The 25,688-nt window shown below is 41.6% G+C and overlaps 1 protein-coding gene across 1 annotated transcript in view; it reads right to left on the bottom strand.

Moving 5' to 3' along the window:
* LOC111156589 (ADAMTS like 1) overlaps window positions 1–25,688 on the bottom strand; it is a 934,723-nt gene that overhangs the window by 204,864 nt on the left and 704,171 nt on the right. Inside the window, exons 15-16 of the mRNA XM_022517576.1 lie at window positions 18,632–18,933; window positions 12,143–12,272 (exon numbers count right to left, since the gene is read on the bottom strand). Of these exons, the coding sequence (XP_022373284.1) occupies window positions 12,143–12,272; window positions 18,632–18,933 (432 nt within the window). The remainder of the gene's footprint in view (window positions 1–12,142; window positions 12,273–18,631; window positions 18,934–25,688) is intronic.

The raw sequence follows: 25,688 nt of genomic DNA, 5'->3' as shown, positions 1-25,688 counted from the left end.
GCCTTATGTCCTAGGTCCTCTCTCGAAAATCCTGAGGCATCAGGGTCTGTCTGAGGGCAGCATGATACCTTGGAGAGGACATGCAACTTACAGGAAAATAAACAGACTTCATGTTCCAGTATTACCCTTGGGACAAAGATTCAATAAAGCTGGCAGGAAGTTAATCTGGCCTATTTTAAACAGTTGGCATCATTGCTATTCTGTTACGTGGTTCTGGGACATAAATGTATCAGCTCCCTGGTAACTAACTGAGAACCACCAGATACACTCTTATAATATGGAGGAATCAAGCATTTTAGGCTTATCTGGAAGACTGAAAGGGGACAGAAAGGCAGGACACAAAACGGCCCAAAAGCTTTTGAAATGCCTGCATCAGGACCTTAGAAGGAATATCCAAGTAGTATATCAATTACATATTTAATTAGAGTTTCAGAAAAAATACTTAAACATCTGTAAGAACAAGAGACTCAGCTCAGTGGTCATCTTTCCTGAGTCCCTTTCCCTGATCTGAATTCAGTCACTCCTATTACAGTTCCCAGACAACAGCCATTCAATCTCTATCATGGCCATTATGACTGCATTGTAATGATCTGTTTGTGTGCTAGCCACCAACAAATGTTAGTGCCTAGCCCCAGGATCAAGTCTTAGATGTGTTTGTTCCTTCAGACCTGACAATAGGGCAAGAATTTAACAGATATTTGCTGAACTGAGTTGGCTTTTCCCCTAACCAGCAGAAAGTACCCACTCCCTAGGGGCTGGAGCTTTTAGAATAACATACAGTCAGGTCTTTGTGGCTCACACTAGGCAGCTTGTCTCTGCTTCCTTTAGGGGAAAAAAAAAAGGTGAGAGTCCACCTGTCAGAAAAAAACACACCTAACACCTGTTACTAATTACTGAGTACTTAATATGTGCCCAGTACTATGCTAAGCACTTAATATACATATCCTCACAACAATTACCTAAGAGTTAAAGATAAAGAAATGAAAGTTTTGAAAAGTTAAACCATCTGCCAAGGCCAAGGAGTGAGTAAATTGTATGAACTGATATTATCTCAGATTTTGTACTCCCAGGCCCATGCTTTTAAGGCTGGAATGAATGATTGGGAACAGCCCCTTACACTTTAGTGTGAATTAATTTAAGTAGTTTTGCTTTCCTAATTCTTAGTTGAGTTGAACCAAATAAATGGGAAGGGGGTGGGAGAAAAAGGGTTGAAAAAATTGCAGCCCTGTCCAAGTGGTAGAGAAAGGTCATCTGGGATTTTGGGTAGTCAGAAGGCAAGGTAATTAGAATTAAGTCTGGTATAGAAAAGAGGTGCTCAGAAAGAGTCAGAGGAGACAGTGCCATAGAAAGGAGTCAGGGACTCAGGGAAGCAGTGGAGAAAGAGACATGCATACGCATGTATAAGAGGAAAATGGTGGTGGTCCTTCACAACATGAACAGGCCATCAACTAAGCATAAACTAAGCCAGTGATTGTTAGTGGCAGAGCAAAGATGCAAGGCTCCAAAACAGCCAGGTGGCTTCCAGATTCGTAAGTCCAGGCTGCATCTCTCTGGATGAGTTAGTATTCCCTTATAATTGTTTATTATTATTATTTTTTTTTAAGGAACTGAATGCTTTGTCTAATGACACAGTCTGGATTTTAAGATATTCACTTTAGGTCTATTCAGTCTCTCTTTCAGCTTGTTTCATTTCCTATATATTGGCTTTGCCCCAAGAAGTGTGTGCTGTAATAAAGTTTTTGCTGTCCCTTAAGCACTAGCGAGTCTACTTCTATCCTTAGTAATTGAGAGTATGAGATGAAGGTTATCTGCTGGAGAAAAAGAAAGAAGAGCCTGTTAACTTGTTTGGATGATCTTCACTAGGTTATAACCTTCTATGGGAAAAGAGGACTGGTTCTTTTCACTGTGTAATTCCCATGTCTAGAATAGGGTAGGGGAAGGATGGATGGAGGGAGGGAGGTGTGGTTAAAGGGATGGACAGAGGGATGGAAGGACAGGATGGAGGATATATAAACATCATTAATAGCGGCAAGGACTGAACCACAAGCTCTTTAGTAATGGCTCTGGAAATAAACATGGCTTGTTCCAAATCTGAACCTGCTACCAGCTAGTTAAATAATCCTTCTAAAGACTCAGTTTCCTTGGGTGTAACGTTAGGTTAGGAATAGTAATCAAAACCATGCAGAAAATTAAACAAAGTAATGTATGTAAAGTGATGAACATAGTGTCTGGTATATTGTAAGCTCCCCAAAATGGAAGCTGTTCAGGAAAGCCTACATTGCTCAAAGATGGCCTGGGAAAGTTAGCAAGGATGTGGGCACAAGATGCCCTACACCTTATCTGTATCCTGGGTTGGATTTTACTTCTTTCCTTCACTTTTTTTTTTTTTTTTTAATTTTCTTTCTTCTTCTCTTTCTTCCCTCTCCCACAAGTATTTGAAGAGACAACTGGTTAGGAATAACATCATTTATACAAGCTTCCTGATTTCTTCCTGACTCATTAAAGGCTTTTCTGACCATAAGGACACAGCTGCTCATTTCCAGGACTCACACCTCCCTTGCCCATGCGTCTGACTTGTTTTCAATAACAACATCATACAGAACATTAACTTTTACGAATATTTAGCCTCTATCTTCCCTGCTCCCACTTCATCATACTGTTACCATTCTTAGAAAAAACATACCTTACTGGATTGGGTGTTCAAGTTAAATGAATGTCCCAACAGCTGCTGCCTTTAGTAGGCTTGGTGGAATCCATGAGAACCAGCTTCTCTGTTTCTTGTTCCAGAGCCACTGAAGAAACTCAGCTTGAAGCTAGATTCCATCTATACCCTCCCCTTTACTCAGCTCCTAGGCTAGCTGGTTAAGAAAGTTTAGGAATAAACTATAACAACTATAAAATGAATACAAAGCCTTTCTTACATTGTACGGTTTCCTGCATAGAGATTTAAGAGGGATGGAAGACTCCTGTCTTTTTTGAGTGTCTCTATTACATGACGTAGGAACTGGCTGAGTGTTTTACACATATGATCATCCTACAAGCCCTGTCTGTGGTTTGGACAATGATCTTTGTTTTACAGTTAAGGACAAACCGAGCTTAGAGAGGTTAAAGTAACCAGCCTAACACCACAAAGCAAATGAGGAGGCCAACATCTGTCTGATCTCAAAACCTACGATTTCTCCCTTATTCCAGGCAGTCTTCCTCTTCCTGTTGGGGAATATTGAGTTTTGGCATCACCAAGTTTCCTCTTGGTTCTTATCCGGAAGTCAAGTTCCCTGGGTACCAAGAGTTTTATTAGGAAAGATTAAAAAAATTATGCTAAGATGATCATGAGCTACCTCTCCCAGAGGCATGTACACCATCAAAGGAAACCATGGCTTTGTTATTTCACACCATCACTGATAGCTGAATAAGTGTCAGATTTGAGGCAATCAGGGTAGGAGGCCATTTTCAGATCTTTGAATCACCTGAGGAGCTCTCTCTGGCCAGCTAGGAAGGCAGTTACGTCGACCCACTGAGGATCCAGTGTACAGAGAACACACCACATCCAGCTGTTGTAGCATGCAGCTGACGTCCTGTGGATAGTCGCTCAGTAAGTGAATAAAAACTCCATGAGAAACCAAGGAGCATCTGGTGGGCCTGGGAGCTTTGTTAATCCAAAGGCGATCATTCTAAGCTTCAATGTGTCACTAACACAAATACAGAAATTCCTTGAAGCTTTAGTAAGGATAATTAGACAAAATGATGAAGAAAAAAAGGAATGGTAAAGACAGGTTTGAAAGAAGAACAATGATTCACCACAGGAAAGTTGGCTGGGCTCTGCTCTGTGACAGACCGTGGCAGATAATCTAACTGCCTGACCTTGGGCTGGTGCCATGACAAGAACAAGGTTTTCAGGAGGATGAACTGTTTCTCAACTGTATTCCCCAGGTTATTGGGCACAAATCAGGGCATTCTCCTTCTCAGTCTTTCATTTTTATGTTACTTAAATATCTTTTTCTCTGTCTCTTTCTTTCTTTCTTTTTTTTTTTTTTTTAGATTTTTATTTATTTACTTGACAGACAGAGATCACAAGTAGGCAGAGAGGCAGGCAGAGAGAGGAAGGGAAGCGGGCTCCCTGTCAAGCAGAGAGCTGGATGAGGGGCTCAATCCCAGGACCCTGGGATCATGGCCTGAGCCGAAGGCAGAGGCTTTAACCCACTGAGCCACCCAGGCGCCTCTATCTCTTTCTTAAGTCTTTTTCTTACTTCTTTGTTTTCCAAGTTTAAGGAATATAATAACATAGCAGATTTCTAATGCTAAGGTCACAGAAAAGCCCTCCATCTCAAATTGCACATGAGGCCTTCATTCAAAGTTTCCAAAGAAGGCATCAGGTACACTTAGGCAGCAATAATTCTCAATTCAAGTGTTGGCCAAATTATTGCTTGCCCTTAAATTATTACTTCAGACTTTAGAAACACTGGTTTATAAGAAAAGGCAAAAAAAAAAAAAAAAAGTGGAAAAGATTTACTTTCGGAGTTTCCACTCTACAGCTGTTGATTGATTTGTAAGCCGGAAGGTTTGTGAACTGTGAAACTCCAGTGTTTCATCACCATATCTACAATAGGGAGTTATCAGGTGGTGATATTTCCATCCTCATGGTCTTACACGCAATGGGATTAATGACTGGTTCAGATACGTCAGCTCTTGGAGCAGTGAAGAACATGGGAGGATGAATAGTTCAATAACCATCTTTAGAAGGAGCACTTGAAAGTAGCCATGATAAGTAGTACACAATGGGTGGCTCAGTGGGTTAACCCTCTGCCTTCAGCTCAGGTCATGATCTCAGGGTCCTGGGATCGAGCCCAGCATCGGGCTCTCTGCTCAGCAGGGAGCCTGCTTCCCCATCTCTCTCTGCCTACCTCTCTGCCTATATGTGATCTCTGTCTGTCAAATAAATAAATAAAATCTTAAAAAAAAAAAAAAAAGAAGTACACAATGGATTCTTCAGGACCATTCCCCTAACTCTACTTCAGGGAACAGAGTGGGTGTTTTCATCACTGTATCCTCAACACAACGCCCAGCACAAAATAGGTATTCAATAGATTTGTTTAATGGAGGTTGAATGAAGAGAAATTCTAGTTATCTTAAAGGGCACTATAAAATTCTAAACCGAGGGAGGCAGAATACTTTCTGTTCTTTTACACATGGACAAACACCGCTAAAATATTTTTAAAATGTTCATCAATTCAGTGCTCAGCCATCTTTGTTGCCTGGTTGCACTTGCCTACATTTTTCTTGTGGAAATCTAAGTCTTCTTCCCTATAGACTTCTCATGGCTCCTTAATTTATAGTTAAGGCCAATTCCTTTTTTTGACTAAAAAGAGGCTTTATCTTCATACTTAAATTTGACTCAAATTCACTTTTTTGTTCCTGGAAAGCTTCAGTTCTCTGGATAATTATGATTACCTTCGAAGGATCACACAATGTTAGATCTCGAAGGACCTAGGGATCATCCAGCTGCTCCTCTCATTTCCTCCTTCATGATACCCTTGCCCGGGGCTCTATCTTCCTGCCAGGTAGATAGGCTGAGTCCACACCACACTGGCTTGATTTTGAGAGCGCAGGAAAATGCTCACATACCCCAGGCAAGAGGTCATTATTACTCTCAGGGAAAATGTGACAGTGTGGCTCACATAGAGCATACTCTTTATGACGCTACAGGAGAAAAAGTGCAGGTGCTGATCATAAAATCCAAGATAGCCACCTTTAGCACTTCTGTTCTGTTGGATGAGCAGCCCAACGGAATTTTTCTCTAAGCACATCTGACTATTCTGCTCTCCCTGTGTAACTCCTTTCAATGGCTCTCCATTACCTTTAGGACATAAAGTCTGAACAACTTAACCTACCCTATCAGGCTATCCTGGATCTGGCCCCTGCCTACCCTCTAATACCAGCTTCCACTCTTGCCTTTCCTTCTGCCTGCAATGTCTCTCTTCTATCTTCTTCGCCTTAGGCAACTCCTACTTATACCTTACGATTCAGCACAGGTGCTGCCTCCTCCAGGGAGTCTTCCCTCAGCCTCATGCTCCCACAGAACCCTGTGCTTGCCTCCTTCACAGCAGTTACTGTTTTGAAATCTTTCTCTTCCATGAACCAGTGACAGATTTTGTCTTCTAGTCATTTCTGAGAACCAAATACAAACAGACTGTAGGACCTGAAGAAGCCTAGTGCATGTTCATTTTACTAAATTGAGATCTAAAACATTTTCTGCCATATGTGTGTGCATGTGTGTGTGTGTGTGTGTGTGTGTGTGTGTATGCAGATGGCTAACCTGAATCAATGGAATGTATAAGGACTTTCCCAGAGCCCAGCAGAACCATAAGGTCTGAAGGGCTGTCCAATTAGAGAGATGTTAAGAAACCAGGAAAGCTTCCCTTTTAGGACTTAATTGAAAGGATTTTCCTAAAGCTGATGTTTCTTTTTAGAATCAGTCATTTGTGCTTTCAGGTGACATGATGGGAAGGTAGATTTGATCCCTCGATTTTTAGCCCAGATTCACGCAGTGACTAAATCTCTGCACGCAAAACAGTTTCTAATACCATCAAAACTCATTTTGTGGAGGTTGGAGGTTGATATAACCGGTGATGTGTAACCATGGAAAGGGCTCTCCTCATAAACGGAGACTGAAGCCCCAAGGCAAGCATACATGTGACATTTATCCTTGTTGATGTCAAAATGCTGCTGGGAATGATTCTGATCACTGGGCCAACTCATTCCTGGGGAGAGAAATAACCGAGGCTACCATTGGGCCAGTCAGGTCCAATAGTAAAGAAACAGGTCTTGGCAGGTTCCTCTGTTGTAACTTGTCCATCAGTGGAAGAAAAGAGAGAGATGGTGTAATTATGCATCTGGAGTTACCAATGAGGATGACGCTAGTAATAGTACTAACTCCAGAGGCGCCTGAATATGGCCTCCAAATCTGGACTCAGTTTCTGGGGACGCCAGTGAGCTTTGGTGTGCTTTTGCTTTAAGTGCTTACAAGTTGGTATGGACAGAGCCAAAAGGCAGCATATGGAAACTTTGGGAACACAGCAGAAGATAAACCGATATTTGGAGAGCATGTTGAAACAGTAACCCTTATAACAAGTTGTCAAAGGGGAAGGTGCCTGCAAAACTTTGAAAGCTCCATCAAATAAATTAAAACACGGTCGTGTAAAAAAAGGCAACACCTTCTGCTCTAGCCATTTTCGGCCAATATAAAAGAAAATTAGAAATTGGAAATCATTTGCGGCTAGTACGCATGGGTTTTGTTAGTGTATAATAAAACAGGCATTCTGAAGTTTGCTTTTAAAGAGGAGACTCTGTGACCTTTAAGACGTTTTTCTTAACTCTCTCGTCTCAGATAGGGATTCTCAAACTTCTTTTACAGTTCTTGCTGGTTCGAGGAACAACCCCAGGTCTGAGAAAAGACACTGGGGTTGGGGCGAGGGGCAGAAACCAAGTCCTGTTCCTGGAATTATGGGCTTTTTTCTCCCTTTACTGTTTATCTATTCTGCACCACTCAGCTGTTCTCTGTTGCACAGAAATAAAAGTTTAGTTTAAAAAGTATGTTAGAACAAAGCTGCAGAAATTGCCTGGAATTTCCTTCATTTTCAGCCATCTGGCTTTCATTGCTTACTTCTTTCCCCTCCTCCACATACGTTTACCAAATCTTTTCAACACACACTGGCCAAGCTATCAAATGCTTATAATTAATAACAGTCATGCTCTCTCTCTCTCGTTCTCTCTCTCTCTCTCTCTCTCTCTTTTTTTTTTTTTTTAAAGGTAGTGCTTTCTGGCTTTCCTTGGGCTGTTCATGTCATTGCTAGTATAAACCAGGAAGATGGTCAGTAAAACTTAGTTATTAAGACTTAGTTGAATAAGAGAGAAAAACTAATCAAATTTAAGTCCTGAAATTAAAAAAAACAATGTTTTATTTCAAACTAAAAGTATATCTCGCCAAGAAATGAAAGAGAAGAAAAAGAGAATTTTTCTGAGTTCTTACTATGGTCTTATCTTAGAGATAAAGAATCTGAGGATCCAAAAAGGTATAGAAGCTCTTAAAGGTCATGTAGCTAAACATAATGGAAAATGTCTGAATACAGGTCGAAATCCATCTGATAGTTTTTATTTTAGTGGTCTCATGGATGGGACAGATTTTTAGGACATATTATTAAGTGAAAAATCAAGTTGCCAAGAAATATATATAATACGATCCAAAGGGAAGAAAACTGTATGTATCTGTTCATGTTCATATATGCATATATATTCATAGAAAAGGGTCTGGAAAGATATGTACCAAATCACTAACTGGTTATCTCTGGGGAGAAGAAGGTTCTGGAACTGAAGGGCATGGTGGTGAAAAGGAGACATACGTCTTTCTTCCTTGATTACTTCTGCTACGCTTGACTTTTAAAGAATGAGAATATTCATGTAAAGTGACTTGCATAATTATAATATTCAGAAAGCTTTCTTATTGGGAAAAGGAGGTCAACCTCTTTCCTAATGATGGATTTTAGTTCCTTTTTGGACATTTCTCCTGTAAACTGGTCAAACCCACCCATGAAGGTGAACAGGATGGAGGGGCTTCTAGACACAAATTACTCAGATGGTGGAAAAGGTAACCAAAATAATTTTTCCTCCTTGTAATTGTAGCCTCTTTGCTCTCAATGTTGATGCAATATTCTTGTCAGATCATGAGTAAAAATGGTCCTATTTTCTTCTTGCCAATTTTGGGCGAGGTTGTTAAGGGAGATATACTACTTTCCATCTCTCCCAACAAACTGCTCCCTGGGTAATGCTAACAATTCATTCAACCTCCATTATATCCACTCTCTCCTCCATTAGACTTTGCCCACTTACTCTTATTTTGGGAAGACTTTGCTATCCATGGCTTCTAACATAAAAGATTACTTTTCCTAAGTCTATTTATATTTTCAATTGGTATTTAAAGCCTTAAAGTTATAGAAGGGACTCTAATAATGGCACTTTCAGCATCATCTGGTGGGTGGAAGAGAGGGGGTAGGTCGATGGACAGGAGAGAGAACGCTGGTGTCTTCCCAGCTATCTTAGTACTTGGATCTAAATATTACTCCTTATATACTTGGTCCAGTCTGTTATGCTCATGTATTCAATAAACACTTAATAAGTACCTGCCATGTGTCAAACATTATGTCAGCTCCTAGTTTCACAGAGAGGAGGATTTGGACTTGGAACTGATAGGGATGACTTTAAAATATAGTCCTCTTCAATAGGTAACTACGATTTTTTAAAGTGCCCTAGAAATGGAGGCAGTCCATGTTCATGCATAAGCAGATGCGTGCCCACACGCGCGCACGCACACACACACACACACACACACACACACACACATTGGAACAATCAGAATACCTCCAGCTTGAAAATACCCTAGTTGCTGTGGAGAGCTGGGTGGGAGACCGTATCTGTCTAAACCTGGAGAAAGTTGGACACACGCTTCTGATACCAGCCCAGCCATCCACACAGAGTTAAAAAGTCAGGAGAAGGTACATTTAATCTTAGAAAGATAGCCCAGATGGCACATGCCCTCTGGGCCTATGGCATTTTTCATGTGATTGGAGAACTCTGACCACACATGAGAGGAAAAGTGGCTCCCTGACGACTGCCTGGGAAAGCCTCAGCTCTTAACCAGGTGCCACCTCTCAGAGACATATACGTAGTGACCAAGACTAGAAACATCATTTCTGTTTGTCCCAGAGAAAATGCTAAGGTGTTCTGAACACATGGATATCAATACAGACCAAGAGCCCACCAGAGAACTCCCTATAATGTGCAGGGTACACTCATCCATACACAATAAGAATTGTGAATTAAAGATTTAAATTACTAACCACGGAACCTTCTAGAAGGTGCACTTCTAGAAGTTTGGTAGGAAAACGACGCACTCTTATGTCCCTACCAAACCCATTTTTCCCTTCTGTGTACATCTCATACCTACTTTCTGAATGAGAGATGGCTTTGCCCCAGCATCATACCAAAATATCTCATAGGAGATGCACCTCCATTCATCTCTCACTTTTAAGATGAAAATCTGATTTTGGCTCTTTGACACGAGATGAAGAGAGTGAGTCATCTCAGGCCATTGTCCATTGGCCCTCTCTGTTGTTTTAATTAGCATCAGTCTACACACACTCAGCTGTGGATGGTTCGCCCAAGAAACCCCTGGCTGTGCCCTGTAGGAGAGGTCTTGCCCGTCAGTCTGACAATTGGCTGGTGGGAGATCAAAGCACTAAGTTTATCTGGAGCAAATGCAATAAAGTTTAGCCTAACAAGAGTTCTTGTCTTGGAGTCAGTATAAAGGTCATAAATTAAGCTCATCTAATTTAACTGTGGTCAGTACTTCGAGGATGGGAAGTAACACCTTGTGTCCTATCCCTTCTGCTGCCCGGGAAGGACTGGGTTTAGTGGCTGCAAATCCCACAAGATCTTCAGCTGGTCCTGGGTGCTAACTTCTCAGCCCATCACCGCATGTGGATGTCATTACAACCCCAGAATGTGGTTAGACACTTAGGCTTGTTTTTAAAGTGACAGTAAAAAAGCGGAACAGAAATGACATCAATTATCAGCCCACGGCAGTAGCTGTCCGCTGGGTCTGCCTATAGACTAACAAAGAGTCATGGGATATTTGAGCAGGATGTGGTGACCTCAGACATAGCCTGTTCGTTTTGCACATGTGGAAACAGAAAGGGCAGCCATCTTGCCCAATGCCACACAGCTGGTGGGTGATGAAGCTCAGAGGAAAACCTCTGGACCCCCTATCCAAGGCCCTTATAGGCTGCCCATGCCAAAACCACTCGGCTTTTTCTGATCTGGGGAGAATGGAGTCAAACAGAAGGGGTTAGTATCCCTTGCCCGGGCAGTTAGGTCCGCCCAACTGAAGAATGGTGAGGTTAGTTGGAGATGTGGGACCAGGTCAAATGGATAGGAAAGAGGCTTCTCAGGATTCTAGGCACCGGATCTAGTTTTTTCTGGATCTAGCCTGTGACTCTATTTTACTGGCTGATGGCTTTTCTGGATGTCATGGAGAAGAAGGCCCCAGTGGCTCTCCTCCTTTCTGAGTCAGAATGGGACACCAGTCCTGCCATTCAGATCAATATATGGGACATCTTTGTGACCAGCAGAAGTACCCTGATCTGGCCTGCAGTCTGTATCCTTTAAGTGTCAAAGGAAGGCATTTTGTTGACTGAGAAATAAGCCACATCTGCAAATTATTGTCAATTCCCGAAGGCAACACATTACTTCTTCCATGTTACTTTGCAGAAGTAGAAGAAATATCGTTCCGAAACAGCATTCCCTTTCATATCTAGGATGTGACCTTATCTTATAACAGTCTTCATCCCATCAGCAGACTTGAAAGTCTGGCTCTGGTTCTTGAAACCTCTCCCTTTGAAACCAGAATCATCGATAACATGGTTTAGCTTCCACAGAGATTTGTTCCAAAGAAGTATCTGCAGGCTAGTCTCTCGAGACAGCATAAAATTGTGTGGACTAAACCAGTGATTGGATTGATTAGATAAGACTCAAGGTTGGGTAAAAAGGAGACCCAGGCAGGACCGACCAATGAAATGCTCTAATTGATTTTATGCATGCAGAATAACACACACATACACTGGAGAACATGCTATAATGAATCTGCATGCTGTGTGAGTACGGATTTCATGGTGGATCCATTATACCACCCAGTCATTCCAGTTTCTTGCGCCCGGCAACCCGTGAGCCAATCCATCACCATGGTGTTTCAGGCTTGCGAGCTAGCCTGAAAGTGGCAGAGACCCTGAAGCCTGCAGTTGCATCCCGTCCCCTTCGGGAGACATTGGCAGTGTGGCACGTGCACGTTCTGGTCACGCCGTGGGACTCATTTCAGTGCACAGAGCCTTCTGGACCCTGAGCCTGACCGTGGGGCTGGAGTTCCAAAGCCCTGCTTTCAATTACATTTAAGTGGATTTGACTAAAAGTTTGAACTGATGCTAATTGGTTTTCAAAACACTGGGTTTTGAACAATAAGCATTCTGGTCTTGCCCATGGACAGCGCCTCACTTGGAACGTGCTGCTGGGTGGCAGGGCAGGCATGGTGCCCCCTTACCTGGCCGGGCAGGGCTCCAGACCGCAGGACTTGAGGAGTCGCGGGGGACGGCGGCTGGTCACACACAGGTTCTCATCAGCAGGCTCCCGTGTCTGCTTGTTCAGGCAGCTCACCACAGCCTCCTGGACACCTGCACACGAATCACACTGTCAGGCCAGAGTGGGCGTGAGTGGGGTTATGAAGTGTGGACAAGGCAGCTGGTGGGAGGCCTCTGTGACGGGTACTCTGGCTGCATGTCAGAGATTGCAGCATGAACCCCGGGGCTGCCCATCTCATCAGGCGTTGCTCCATCAGGGAGAAAGTACTCATGAGCTATGGCATCTGTAAACATGCCCCTTGAGGAGGGCTACATCTCTCACGGGAGAGCTTGCGCCAGGACTCACAAAATGCTTTAGGAAAATGCCACCAAACTTTTATGGCTGCCAAAGCTGAGAAGTGATAATTTAATGCAGAAGGAGAGGAGGGTGAGGAAAAAAAATGGCCTGAGACCTTTACATGTTATATTTTAAATCAACTGGAGATGGTTGAATTTGGAAGGGAGGCTAAGAGCTGAGTTTTAATATCCAATATTCTGTAAACGGCTGTTCTCTTGGGGCCTCACACTGGGGGCTCCAATCTTTGTTGGTTTCCTTTTGGATCTAGTTCATTTCTTTAGTGACAGGGGCAGCTTTGGAAGTTGGAACAAAAAAAGAGAACTAGGAGCACAATGACTATATGCATGAAACACAGTCTTTTCTACATCTGTGGGAAATGATGTTCTCACTGACACTTGCATGTCTCTGACACAGAGCTAGGAAAGCAGGAGTTTGAGCTGGGACTGGCACAGGGTTACTGGTGAGTCTTTCCAGGTGGTATGCAGGACCCCTTATGGAAACGTTCATGGAGCAAGGAAACATTTAGCTGGGTATAATAATGACCAGACATTTCATTCTGGGGCCCATAGTCATAAAAAGAGTTAAAGTCCATGGGTTGTACATTATGAGCCAGGTGCCAAATGCTGACAGCGTGACCCACACCCTGCAATTCTCTCAACAACCCCATGAGGTAAGCACTATTTTTGTACCATTTGACAGATAAGGAAACTGAGGCTTAGAAAGGTAGAAAGACTTGCTAAGATCATGAAGTTGATACATGGCAATGCAGTGGCTTAGTGCTGGAGCTTTTAATAACAGCGCTCACATTTAAAAATCCTAAAAGGCTGCTTACATCTGCTGGAGATCTTTGGGAATAACCTAGACATCTGTCTGAGATCATTTCAGCAAAGTCAGTGTAAGGAAGAGGCAAGACGGCACAGTGTTGATAGTCTGCTTTCAGTCACACACAGCTGTGTATATAAAGATATGTGCATCTAAGTATATCTATCTGGAGCTAAATATTTTATGTGATTTTGGTAAAGTATGTGACAAGACACATAATTAGTTTTATATATAAATATACATTTTCTTGTTCTTATTTGTCTCACTTTATCAGTTAGTACCTAATAGAGTATGACTGCCATACACTTGTTAGCCCTGTTGCTTTTTTTCTCCCATCTACTCAATGTTTCTCCAAGGAGTTATTGCTCCAATCAATAGACTAATACTTCAAGGTCACTCAGCAAGACTATAATTTAAAAAGTGACATCTTAAAGGCTTTATTTATTTATTCAGGAGAGAGAGAAAGAGAGAGGCAGAAGCAGAGGGAGAAGTAGGCTGCCTGAGGAGCAGGGAGCCCAACCCGGGGCTCAATCCTAGAGCCCTGGGATTAAGACCTGAGCCGAAGGCAGACACTTAATGGACTGAGCCACCCAGGCACCCTAAAAAGTGACATTTGAAAGCCAGAATCTGAATCACCTTTCTTTCTTCCCAGATGTTCGACAAATAAAATATTTTAAAAAATCAGTCACAGTATTTACCTTGAGGCCATAAATGTAAATTTTCTTCTTTCTAAGTTTTTTTTATGAGTTTCAAAGTTTAATTTAAATATATCATGGCCAGTTCAGGGTGGAGCATTTGCGATTTATACTAGACATTCAAGCTACCCCATCATATTCTGTAATGCTGGCAACAGGGTGTTGCTCTCTAGTTTGCAGCTGGGATGAGCCATCTGAAATTTATGGTATGATGATATAGCAAAACATTTCACAAGAAATTGTTGAAATCATCACCGATACTTCCCTCTGGAATAGTCTGGCATTGTTAAGGTAATGACGACAAGGTGCTGGATGAAGCGAACTCTTCCATCCAGAATCTAAAGCTGTGGTTTTATCAGAAATTAAGTTTTTGGGGCACCTGGGTGGCTGAGTCGTTAAGCGTCTGCCTTCGGCTCAGATCATGGTCTCAGGGTCCTGGGATCAAGCCCTGAGTCGGGCTCTCTGGTCAGCAGTGAATCTGTTTCTCCCTCTCCCACTCCCCCTGCTTGTGTTCCTTCTCTCTCTCTCAAATAAATACATAAAATCTTTAAAAAAAAAGAAATTAAGTTTTCAATTCATCTGCCTGCTGGGTAATATTCAAGAGATTATAGACATTGCTCTAAAGTAGATTGTTTTTTTCTGCTACTGAACACTATGAAATAGAGTCAATGACGTCAGCAGGAAGTGATCACAGGTCTTGTCATCTGCCCTATTGGAAAGTGCTTCAGGTGTGGAATGTGTGAGGGAGGTGCTCTGTTTCTACTTTGTGGATCCCTAGTTCACAGCACTGAGGTCCTTCTCAGACTGCACAGAACAAGTGTCACAAGGGCTAAAGTTTCTAGAAGGACTTCAGTATAGTCCTCTCTTAGATATACAGAACATGAAGTTTTATTACTCCAAACGAGTAAATCCTAGCTCAAGAGAAAAATCACCTCCGAGGTGGTTGAGTGCCAAGATTAAGCAGCCTTCTAGAGTTACTAAATTCGAATCTAACATATTATAAAACAAAATACTAGGCCTCTGACACCGTGTTAAATGGCTATTGCCATAGCGGCCAGTTGCCTAGGCATTCTTAGGCGGGGCCTGGGGTGCTGAGGGAAGCTAAGGACAGAGTTCTGTCATAATTAAGGAGTATCTGGGACCAGCCCTGTGGTCAACACACAATACATTTTTGTGGCATGATGAACAAAATGCCTCAAGGACGGGGCATTCTAAGCATAGGAGGCCTGGGGGAAGGTGCACGGAGGGAGGGAGCTGGGGAGTGTGGGAGTATGGGAAGTTGCAAGAGGGAGGGTGTGTGGAGACCTCACCTGTGAAATCAAAGCATAGTTGGCCCAGTGGAGTGGGGCCTGGATGTGAGAAGTTAGCTCATCAAGTGCATATTCTTTCCAAACAGGCTAGGATTTGCACTTAGGAGGACATTTTCAATACAGAACACATGTTTAAGTACTGTACTTCACGATTTTTGAGTTTTCCTTTCTTGACAGAATCAAAGGAGAGAGGACTCATAAGGAAAGGGAGCGGCAGGTAAAGACTTCACCTTTCACTCTTGCTGAAGTAGTTTCAAGTTTTCCCTCAGCTCATTTTAATGCTGATTTTACCATCGAGGAGTTCAATATAATAAAGCTGTTCAGGTTCAAAGCCACTGTCCTTGACCACAACTATGAGCTCACGTATGGGAAATTCAAATATAACAAGGAGATGATAGTGGGACGTGGGACACATATCCAAGCAGGTTAGGCTCAATCTTCCACAAAATGGGATTTGTGGTGTTTATATCTGCCAGAACAGCATGATTGTTCCATGATATTTGATGACAGCTTGGGGAAACACAGCCACCAACTGCAGCCTAAATTACTAACTAGTTCCTTCTGGTTGCTACCTCTGCTAGGTGAAAGGTTACTTCTGTGTCTATCCAGTTTCTGCTCCGGAGATAGGGAAGACAATGAAATGAGCTCTACCAGACTTTCGACCCAAAATTGATTTAAAAATCTCTCTGTTAATCCTGCATGCTTTTAGCTGGTTTCAGCAAGAATGATCAAAAATATATGTAACCTTGTGGGTTAGATTTTGGTGAAAGATCAAAGTTGATAATACAATGTTACTGCCAAACACTGACTTCAAAATATACATGTCCCATGGAGCAAAATGATTTTTTAGTGCATATGGGCATCATATGGGCCATATAACCCAAACATATTTTCACCACTTTGGAATTTTCAACTCTAACATTTTAGGTGTAAATATATTACCTTGGCACAGTTACATAAGTGTAGGTAAGTGTGCAAAGTTGTTGACAGTTAAAGACATAAGACATTTCAGTAACTTTACCCTGCCTTGGATATAAAGGATGTACAATTTATGTTATACAAAGACACTCAGTTCCTACAGGCAGAGATCAATTGTGTATCAACCATCTAAATCTTATATCCAAATCAGTTATCTTCTGAAAACATTTGAAATTAAAAACATTCCGCAGGCTCTCTACATTTTGAGTTTTATACCCCTGGTTGATCAGCAGAATGGTTAAAATCTTAAAGATAAAGATTATATATAATATATAATATAATTATATATAATTATATATTTATATATATATTATATATATATATATAATATATATATAAATATATAATTATATATAATTATATTATATATTATATATAATCTTTATCTTTAAGATTTTAACCATCTAACCATATATATAATATATATATAATATATATATTATGTATATAATATATATATTATGTATATAATATATAATATAATATAATAAATATTTATTATTCCATGACTGTGTCTAGTTTTTCCATTTGCTTATAAAATTCCAGGCTTGACTTGTAACTGAGAACCATAACTGAGAGACCACAAGTCCAATTTTTTTTCCAAAGCACATGCATTTTAGACTAGAGATAATGATCGTTCCATTCAGGTGATCATGGAAATTGGGGATAAACGCACACCACCTGAACTCCTGAGTCACTTGTTATATTGGAAAGAAGCCACTGTGGGCATTCGGCTATGGTCCTTCTACCTGACTTCTCGGTTCCTGCCCAGGCTCAGGGATTCTCGAAACTTTATTGAACACTTCTCCCTTTGTGACCATGGAAGAAAAGATGTCCTCAGTGTGTGTGGAGAACCCCTTAAGAACAGAGATTAGCCGAGTTCCAGGAAACTCTTCCAGAATTAGATGGAAAATTTTAGGTTTTAAAAATAACAGGGCCCTCCATTAAAACACTTAAGAATTTCACGGTTTGAAATTGAAAGACGACGTAGAAACAAACAAGAACCTCAAGGTCAAAACTCCTAAATGCTTGCTCAAAGATCTGATGGAGAAGATGGATTCTTTGCTAGTACGTACTTGTTCCACTATTCATTCCTTTTCAAGTGCATGTGAACATTTTGGGCCCAAGTACTTGTGCATTCTCAATAATGACAAAAGGCCTTTTTAAAAGAGTTTCCAAAATGTCACGGTTTACAGAACAGTTTTGGAAGATAATTTTGATTTTTTTTTATACTGGTTGAGAAACTTTGCTGGCAATGCAGAATCTTAACATGCCAAAAGGGTTTTACTGATAGCCAGTGAGAGGGGTCTGGCAGGAAATTAGCCAGTATTTTCTCACCTATCAGAATCTCTCTTGGGAGTAGATGTGGGAGGCAGTGGCATTATGAAATGATGTATTTTCTAAAGTGTAAGAAAGATCGGAACCACGAAGAATTCATTGCTGACTTAAATGCCTTCCTCTCCCTCTCCAACCCCAAGTCTCATTATCACACCTGAAATAAAGAATCACTGAATCTATTATCATTGAGGAATATCCTTAAAGACCAGGTTGATACACACTTAACATGAGTTAAATAATATTCATAAGGAGCAAGCTTCAGGAATTCTCTAAGTGCCTAAAGAAGTGTGCTGTGCTGGTTCTAGACAGGGAAAGAGATCAATAGCAGGCCTAATCCCAGGGGTCACTCACTAGCTGTGTGGTTTCAAGTCACTCGGCTTCTTTGGATCTTTGTTTTCTCATCTGTAAAATGGTGGAGGGGTCAGCCTTTAAAGTCCTTTCTGGTCCCAGGTTACCAAGGTGTTAAGTGCGGTTTCTATACCCTTTTCCCTTTGTAAAGAGATACTGCTTCAGGAAATCAGCCGAATCCATCAGGGAACTCTACCCCGTTCTGGGGAAGAGCAGAATGTTTTGTCCTCTTGGGCCTTGGTCCATACCACAGGCACTGAAGCAAGGACACAGATAAATAACACTGAGTGCTGAGAGCCTTGCCAGGTCAGCGTCAACCGAATGTCTCAGTCAGATGCACTGGGATATATTGCAAAACATCAGAATGACAACTGAAAGCAAAAGCGTGAGCTGTGCTGGCCACTCGCAGTGGACAGTCTGAGCGCCGCTCAGGCCCGAAGGGAACTACATCTGTGTTTCATTCAGTGCGCCTTACGTTTACAAGCGCTTCCTCCCCTTCCACCCCCACACCCCGATCCTTCCTGGACTAGAGGCGGTCACGTGACACAGTCTCCTGCAGGGAGAGAGGAGAAAGGGAAAGGACAAGAAGATGGTGGGGCTCTGGGCCAGAGGCCCCCTCCTTACCTCCTCCGCATGACTCGGAGCACGTGGTGAAGCCTTCGTATTCCCAGTCGTACAGCTCGTCCAAATCCTGCAGGCCCCCAAAGAGGCCGTCCGTCTCTTCGGGGTTCAACTCGGGAGCGTCCCCCTGGCACGGTCCCGCGTAACAGGCGCGCTGGGATGCCGGCTTGGGCCCTTCACATTCGTCAGCAGGCAGGTCAGCCACCGACTGAGAGAAAGACAGGAGCACCTGGCACCTCACGGTTCGCGCCTGGGTCCCCACACCGCAGGTGACCGTGCAGGCCGACCAGGCTTCGGGGATGAACCTGCAGCCGGCAAGCAAACAAGAGGACAGGATGAGAAGCCCCAGGTGGGGGAGCCAGGGGACTGCAGAGCCTGGCATCCCACCTGTCACCCGGGCCCAGCGCTGTCCTGGGATGGGCTCAGGGCTCTGCCGCCCTGTCCTGCGATGGGTGCTTTGGTTTAGTTCATGAGCTCATTTGCCACGGTTTCTGGATTGGTTTTTTGGTGTCAGATGAACTCCCAGCTGGAAGACATTCCAGCTACAGACCACCTGCTTTCTCCCTGCTTCGCACCCACAGTGATACTAGCTAGCTCTTCAGAGCAGGGACTAAGTGCTTCCTTCTCTCTCTCTCTCTCTCTCTCTAAATCCCAGCACTTGTGCCTTCTGCGAGACGCTGGCTATTCTTATAGCAGACTAATACTGATCCTAAAAAGTATCACAAAATAAGCCCTTGGAGATATTTAAGGAGGGTTTTCTTTCTTTCTTTCTTTCTTTTTTTTTTTCCTGATCTGGATCTCATATTCTGTAACTTTCTTTTGCTTTTCGGCTCAATGTGCTTCCCAAGATTTATTTATATATAGAAAGGGGTTCTTTTTTGTAAGTTTCCAAGAATGGAGCAAAGTCTTGTTCCTCACACATTCTTTGAATTAGTGTGGACTACAATTCTTTTTATATCGTAGAGAAAAGCCATGCTACAAATTTAAATCCACAGACGTGGCACAGTCTGTGGATTCTGCATTTGTACAAGTTTGGTCGACAGCCCTCCTCTCCCCCAACCCCTCAGAGAAGCCACACTAGTGAGAATTTGGTTTTTCTCTGAGTTCCTCTATAATGTGGGACAGTACCCAAGTTCCCAAAAAAGACTCCCTCTCATTAATCAACAATGGCCATGACTGCAAAGACCTTGAGAGGTATCTAGGGAAAAATGTCCAGAGGGAACTATGAACATTTTCAAGTTAGTATAATAATCTGGAAAAAAGTACTTTGGAATAAAAAGTTTTTATTTTTCCACGATCCTACTGCTTTCTCACAGAGTCGTGCTGTGTAGGCATGCAAACCTGGTCTCCTAACCTTGATTTTGGCAGAAAACGAAAGGACTGATAAGAAGATTATAGCATTAAATCCTAGCAAGTGCAAATGTTTCAGATCTAGTTTAGGGAAATAGAAGTTCTAGCAGGAAACTGATCCAAGTTTTCAAATTGGAAGGATCATAACAAAGATGTTTCCTGGGCCTGAGCCTGGGCTGTGCCTGGAGCTGGCCAGGAGAGCCAGACTCCCCTGACCCCCAAAAGCTCACGCTGTCTGAGGCATGCATGAAGAGCCATCCCCTAGGAGAGAATGAAGGTCACATACAACCTTGTCTGGAAGGTGGATGAGGGAGGAAGAGCCATCCAGAATTATTCCCAAGAAATTCTCATCACAATGTCACCTCCCTCTCCTGTCTTTGAATGCTTGATCTATCTTCTGGCACCCAGAGAACTTGGGTGGGGGGGAAACAGTATCCTAAAAAATTAAAAAGTCTCCTTCTCTTTAAACAACGTTACCTGTAGGAGCTTTTTATAAATATAAAACCCAACTCTGCCATCAAACTAATTGTAACCTTCTCATTTACACATTCACATATATCTGTCTGGCTCCTGGAATAAGAATTATGACAAATACACAAGCACTGAATGTTACAACCCACGTGTAGACATAACGAAAAATGCAAACTAAACAATTTTGTATGTAAGAAAAACCAAAAAAGCAAATGAAGGGTCTGCCAACCTTGACAATAGTGTGTGAATAATGTTTCTTATTTAGTAATGTGGTGCTGAATTTTATTTTTAAATTAAAAAAATGACAAGATCTCAAAAAGGATTGCATCCTATTAGCTTTTCCTATGCTGGAAGAATTAATGTTCTGTCACCTCTAACAGCCATCTTCAGAGACCATTACAAGACAACAAGGATCATCCAGCATTTTCTGTAAAGGGCCAGATAGAAAATATTTTAGAGTCTATGGGCCCTGTTTGTGGGTCTTTGTTGTTGCAATGATTCAACTCTGCCAACAAGCTGTGAACACAGTCATAGACAATATGTAAGCAAATGGGTGTGGCTATGTTCCAATAAAACTTTATTTATAAAAGCTGGAGGGAGGATGGTAGTAGAAAGGTCTGAATTTGGCCTGTCAGCTGTAGTTTCCCAACTCCTGCTATAGGAACTTTAGTGGAGATACCAAACACACCAAGATTCATAAATGATCTTCAAACTCATTTTAAGTCTTAGTTCCCATTTTTTCTGCATATACAAGTTTCTAAGAATGGCAAGCAGTTAAATTGATACATGTTTAATCTTCCAAAGTGAGTCCCAGATGAAATCTGGAATGTAAATGGTCCACAAACCAAATCCTCTGCTCTCCTTGTCTATCATGTCCCCCACTTTGCGTTTGGTCTCATTTCAGGACCAGGAACATACACCAAAAGCACACAAAGTAGAAAGGGCACATTACTGGAGCCTCGGGAACTCATTGCAATGCTTGAACCTTGTTTATCTTGAAGCATCATTTCAATGAAAATAAATTGTGTGTGTGTGGGGGGGCATACACATGGGCATTTGTCTATTGTTTTTTATTACCTGGACCTTTAGGGTTAATAGCAAAAACAATAAACATCTATTTTATGTTTCCCAAGCGAGAGTCTTATCAAATGTCAAATAGCCTTTCTGGCTTATCTCCCAACCCACTATCCTTAGGTCTTTGTCAAGTTCACACCAATTAAAAATGATTTGGCTTTTAAGCGGTGCTGTCTTCTGGCAGTCATCTTAATTTCTCCAGTGCATGCACTGTATGATATAATATATTCTCTCTTGTTGAAGGCAGGAGATCATATTTCAAAAGAAAAATATCTAATAGAGCAAATGGCCAAGTGAATAATAACTGTTTTTCATACGAAACTCTCCCTCACATCCCTAGATCTCCCAACTCTGTGTTTACTATCTGGAGCTTTCTGGCCACAAGTAGAAAGAAGCAAGGTCAGGTAGAGGGCAGGCAAATGAGCTTGGAGGTCTCCGTGTAAGGCTTAGGAAACTCGGTTTGCCTGGTACTTGCTGAGCAGAATCCTTAAAGTGGGACCTTTAAAATGGAGTCAGTAGGGTTTTGTGTTTTCTTTTTTTTTTTTAAATCATTTTGATGTACAAATATTTCATAAAAAAGCTCTTACTATTGAAGTTTAATTTGAGTACTTTTAAAGTTCTTTTTGTTAGCAGCACTGTTGGGGGATGAATGCAGAATGACTGGATAAATGAGTTCTTTCAGAGAAGGACTTGAACTTGAGAGGAGACCAATAGCATTTCTGCATGTAGTCTTCCCATCCCCAGGAAATTAAAAAAGAAACCTGGTAAATAGATGATTTATGTTTCTGTCTGGTCTTCAATTTGTAAGCTTAATTGTTCATTTCATGAACAAAAAGCTTATCCTTTCATTGGAATTATTACCATAGTCCCTTTTATGAAATAGAAAGCAGTGATAATCAAATTCACTTGTAAAATCCCAACATGGTTTAGTTTATATGTGGCTATTAGGAAGTCAGAAGCAGGGACCAAAATAATAATAACAATTGCTTTATTAATACAGTGCTAAACAGAAACCATTCACTCTTGGCTAATTAATCTTGTGTCACTGCAGATCTTAGCCAGAGTTCGGCTCCACTGTTATGCACACATGGTCTATAATTAAGTGGTTTTTGTTTTCTTTTAAGTAGGCTCCACACCCAGTGTGGGGCTTGAACTCACAACCCCGAGATTAAGAGTCACGTGCTCTCCTGATAGAGCCAGCCAGCCTCCCCTAAGATTTTTAGCTTTATCTTTTCTCCTCTTACTTTCCTCTCCTTTCTCCTATACATGTTTATTTTTTAAAATTAGTTTTTTAAAATTAACATATGATGTATTATTTGTTTCAGGGGTACAGGTCTGTGATTCATCAGTCTTGCACAATTCACAGCATTCGCCATAGCACATACCCTCCCCAATGTCCATCACCCAGCAATTCCATCCATCTCACCCCCTCCCCTCAAAAAAATCATTGGTATTATTCAAAATAAGAATAATTTTATAGGGGTGTTATTGTAATGCTCCTACCAGCCTCAACTCAGTCTAGTTTCAAAATACAAACTTAAACTTACAAGAAATCACATGAGAAATACTTAGGGGTGCCTGGGTGGCTCAGTCAGTTAAACGTCTGCCTTCAGCTCAGGTCACGTTCTCAGAGTCCCAGGATCAAGCCTTGTATTGTGCTTTCTGCTCAGTGGGGAGTCTGCTTCTCCCTCTGACCTTCCTCCCTCTCATGCTCTCTCTCTCTTTCTCAAATAAATAAAATCTTTAAAAAAAAAACTTAATTTTGGCTTAGTTTTTGATATTATATTTCAGCTAGATATCTGATAGGCTTTGCAGATTTCCTCGTTCTCTTTCTTTTATGAGAATCGTGGCAGGATCTCAGGGTGAGAAGAAAGGAGGGAATGAACTAAATAGTGGAGGGAAAATAATAAAAGGCTTTAACACAGACCTAAGAGGTTAGTGGGTGCCCTGTCAAGCCTCCTTCCTAGTTACTGCAATCTCGCATTGACTGTGAACTATTTTACACTCTACAATTTATAGAAAATGGAAAATGCAAATCATTCTTGCCCACAGAATTGCAGATTAATTGTGTCTAGTGGAATGCAATTGTTGTCTTGTGGACAGATCCATTTTGCATCCACTTGTCAATCCATTCCAACATCTTATTTGCCTAAATATGTATGGTTCTTTTGAAATGTCCTTTGAATTGGTCGGAACATCTTCCTGATACCCTCCTTAATTAATGAAGTAGACAAAATCTTGGACAGATGTTCGTTTTATAAATGCAGGAAATCCTGGCTTTTTACCCATTGTAAAATTTGATCATTTAGCTAGTGGCTACAGAAGGATCTAGAAAATAGTATATTGGAAAAATAAAATACTGTATAAGTAATTCTACCCCACATTAACCAGAAAGTCTTTTCCATAAATATATCATCTGGGGACAAAAACAGTCACCACACTTTGTTAGTAACGATGCAGTTTTTCTACATTGCCTCATCTATTTTGAAAGCAATCTTCTTTTCTTTCTTCCTTTTCTTTAGTTTTGAAAAGTTTGTTCTCCTCCTGGTTCTGAGCGACCCCCATTCATGGAGTAAAATCTTTAGGAGAAGGTGCAGTTTCCTAAACCAAAGGTAGGCATTTTTGGCGTCTGACCCGAAGAGGCATTTAGAAACTTGAGCACAACAAATTGCTGTTGGGTGGGACAGAAACTTGGAAAATGGAACAAGAGACACCTTCTTTCATCTGTCTCAATTTTACGTGAGATCAAAGACCTCAAGTGAACTTTTTTGGTTTAGTGTCTCTCAAAGTAAAAGATTTTTTTTCAAAACCCTCCAAAATAAATCAACAAACAAAAACCTTTGGAAGCCTACAAAGGGAAGGCGACTCTAATTGAATCACTTTAGGGATTTTAGAATTAATTGTAAAACCCTTAGCACCAAGACAACCTACAAACGATTCTTTAAAAATATAGCTAGGGCATTAATGTTTTGGGAGAACACTGATCCAAAATAGGCCTCTCCATTCACTTAGAACCACACCTAAATCATTCCAAATAAATAACAATCTAACTTATTGTGAAAGATCTTTAGTTAAGGATACTTGACCTGAATATGGAATTATGAAAATATTTCTCAACTGCTTTTGTTCACTTACAACTCTCTGGAGCTGCAAGTAATTCTTGCTAGTTATGCAACTCATATTAAAGTCTCCAAGCACAGGGGCGCCTGGGTGGCTCAGTGGGTTAAGCCTCTGCCTTTGGCTCAGGTCATGGTCTCAGGGTCCTGGGATCAAGCCCCACATCAGGCTCTCTGCTCAGCAGGGAGCCTGCTTCTTCCTCTCTCTCTGCCTACTTGTGATCTCTGTCAAATAAATAAAATCTTAAAAAAAAAAAAAAAAAGTCTCCAAGCACAATTTTTCAAAGGTGTCCGGGACATCACTCCACAAAACATCTGATAGCACCACTTTTTTTTTTTAATCAGCTCCTCAAATCCTTAAGCACCACACGTGGGTGGTGAGAGTCTTTCATCACTAGGAGGTGTTTCTATCCAAGCATAGACCGATTCCAGAAATTAAAATAACAGAACACAATGAGGATTTTGAATCAAACACCAATATATCTATTTGAGAAAAAAATTTAGGCACTGCCCCGTCTGATGCTCCTGGCTGGTAAGAAAGAGAGAAAGAAAGAAAGATAGAAAGATAGAAAGAGAGAGAGAGAGAGAGAAAGAAAGAAAGAAAGATAGATAGATAGATAGATAGATAGATAGATAGATAGATAGATAGATAGATGAAGGAAGGACCCAATTCCACACAGACTAAGGCAGTAGCAGGAGAACTCTATTTAGTGGCCTTTTCCAAGAAGCAGACCTCACTTTCTCAAGATAATGATGCCCTCTCAGGTTCCCTGAGAGGCAGCTGGCATTTGCAAAAATGCCTCCATGACTTTCCTGCAGAAGCGCTCAATGCTGGAAGTGGGAGAAGAAAGCCTGGCTGGATTAAAGGGCACATTCTCCTTTCAAAGAGACTTTATACTAGAAGGAAATGCTGTGGGGTATCAGAGTTCTCTCAGAATTCCAACGCGTGGGAGATTAAGGGGCTCTGTCAAGGCCCACAGCCATGTCCTTGAGGACTCTGTCACACTCGTCTTGCAGTTCTGACCTCTCTTCCTCTATATGGTTCCCAA

The sequence above is a fragment of the Enhydra lutris genome, unplaced genomic scaffold (genome assembly GCF_002288905.1).
Source record: "Enhydra lutris kenyoni isolate GAN:26980312 unplaced genomic scaffold, ASM228890v2 scaffoldscaffold47, whole genome shotgun sequence".
In the NCBI taxonomy this organism is placed as follows: Eukaryota; Metazoa; Chordata; class Mammalia; order Carnivora; family Mustelidae; genus Enhydra; species Enhydra lutris.
Note: the sequence above shows the minus strand (reverse complement) of the source record. Positions and strands in the feature narration are given on the sequence as shown.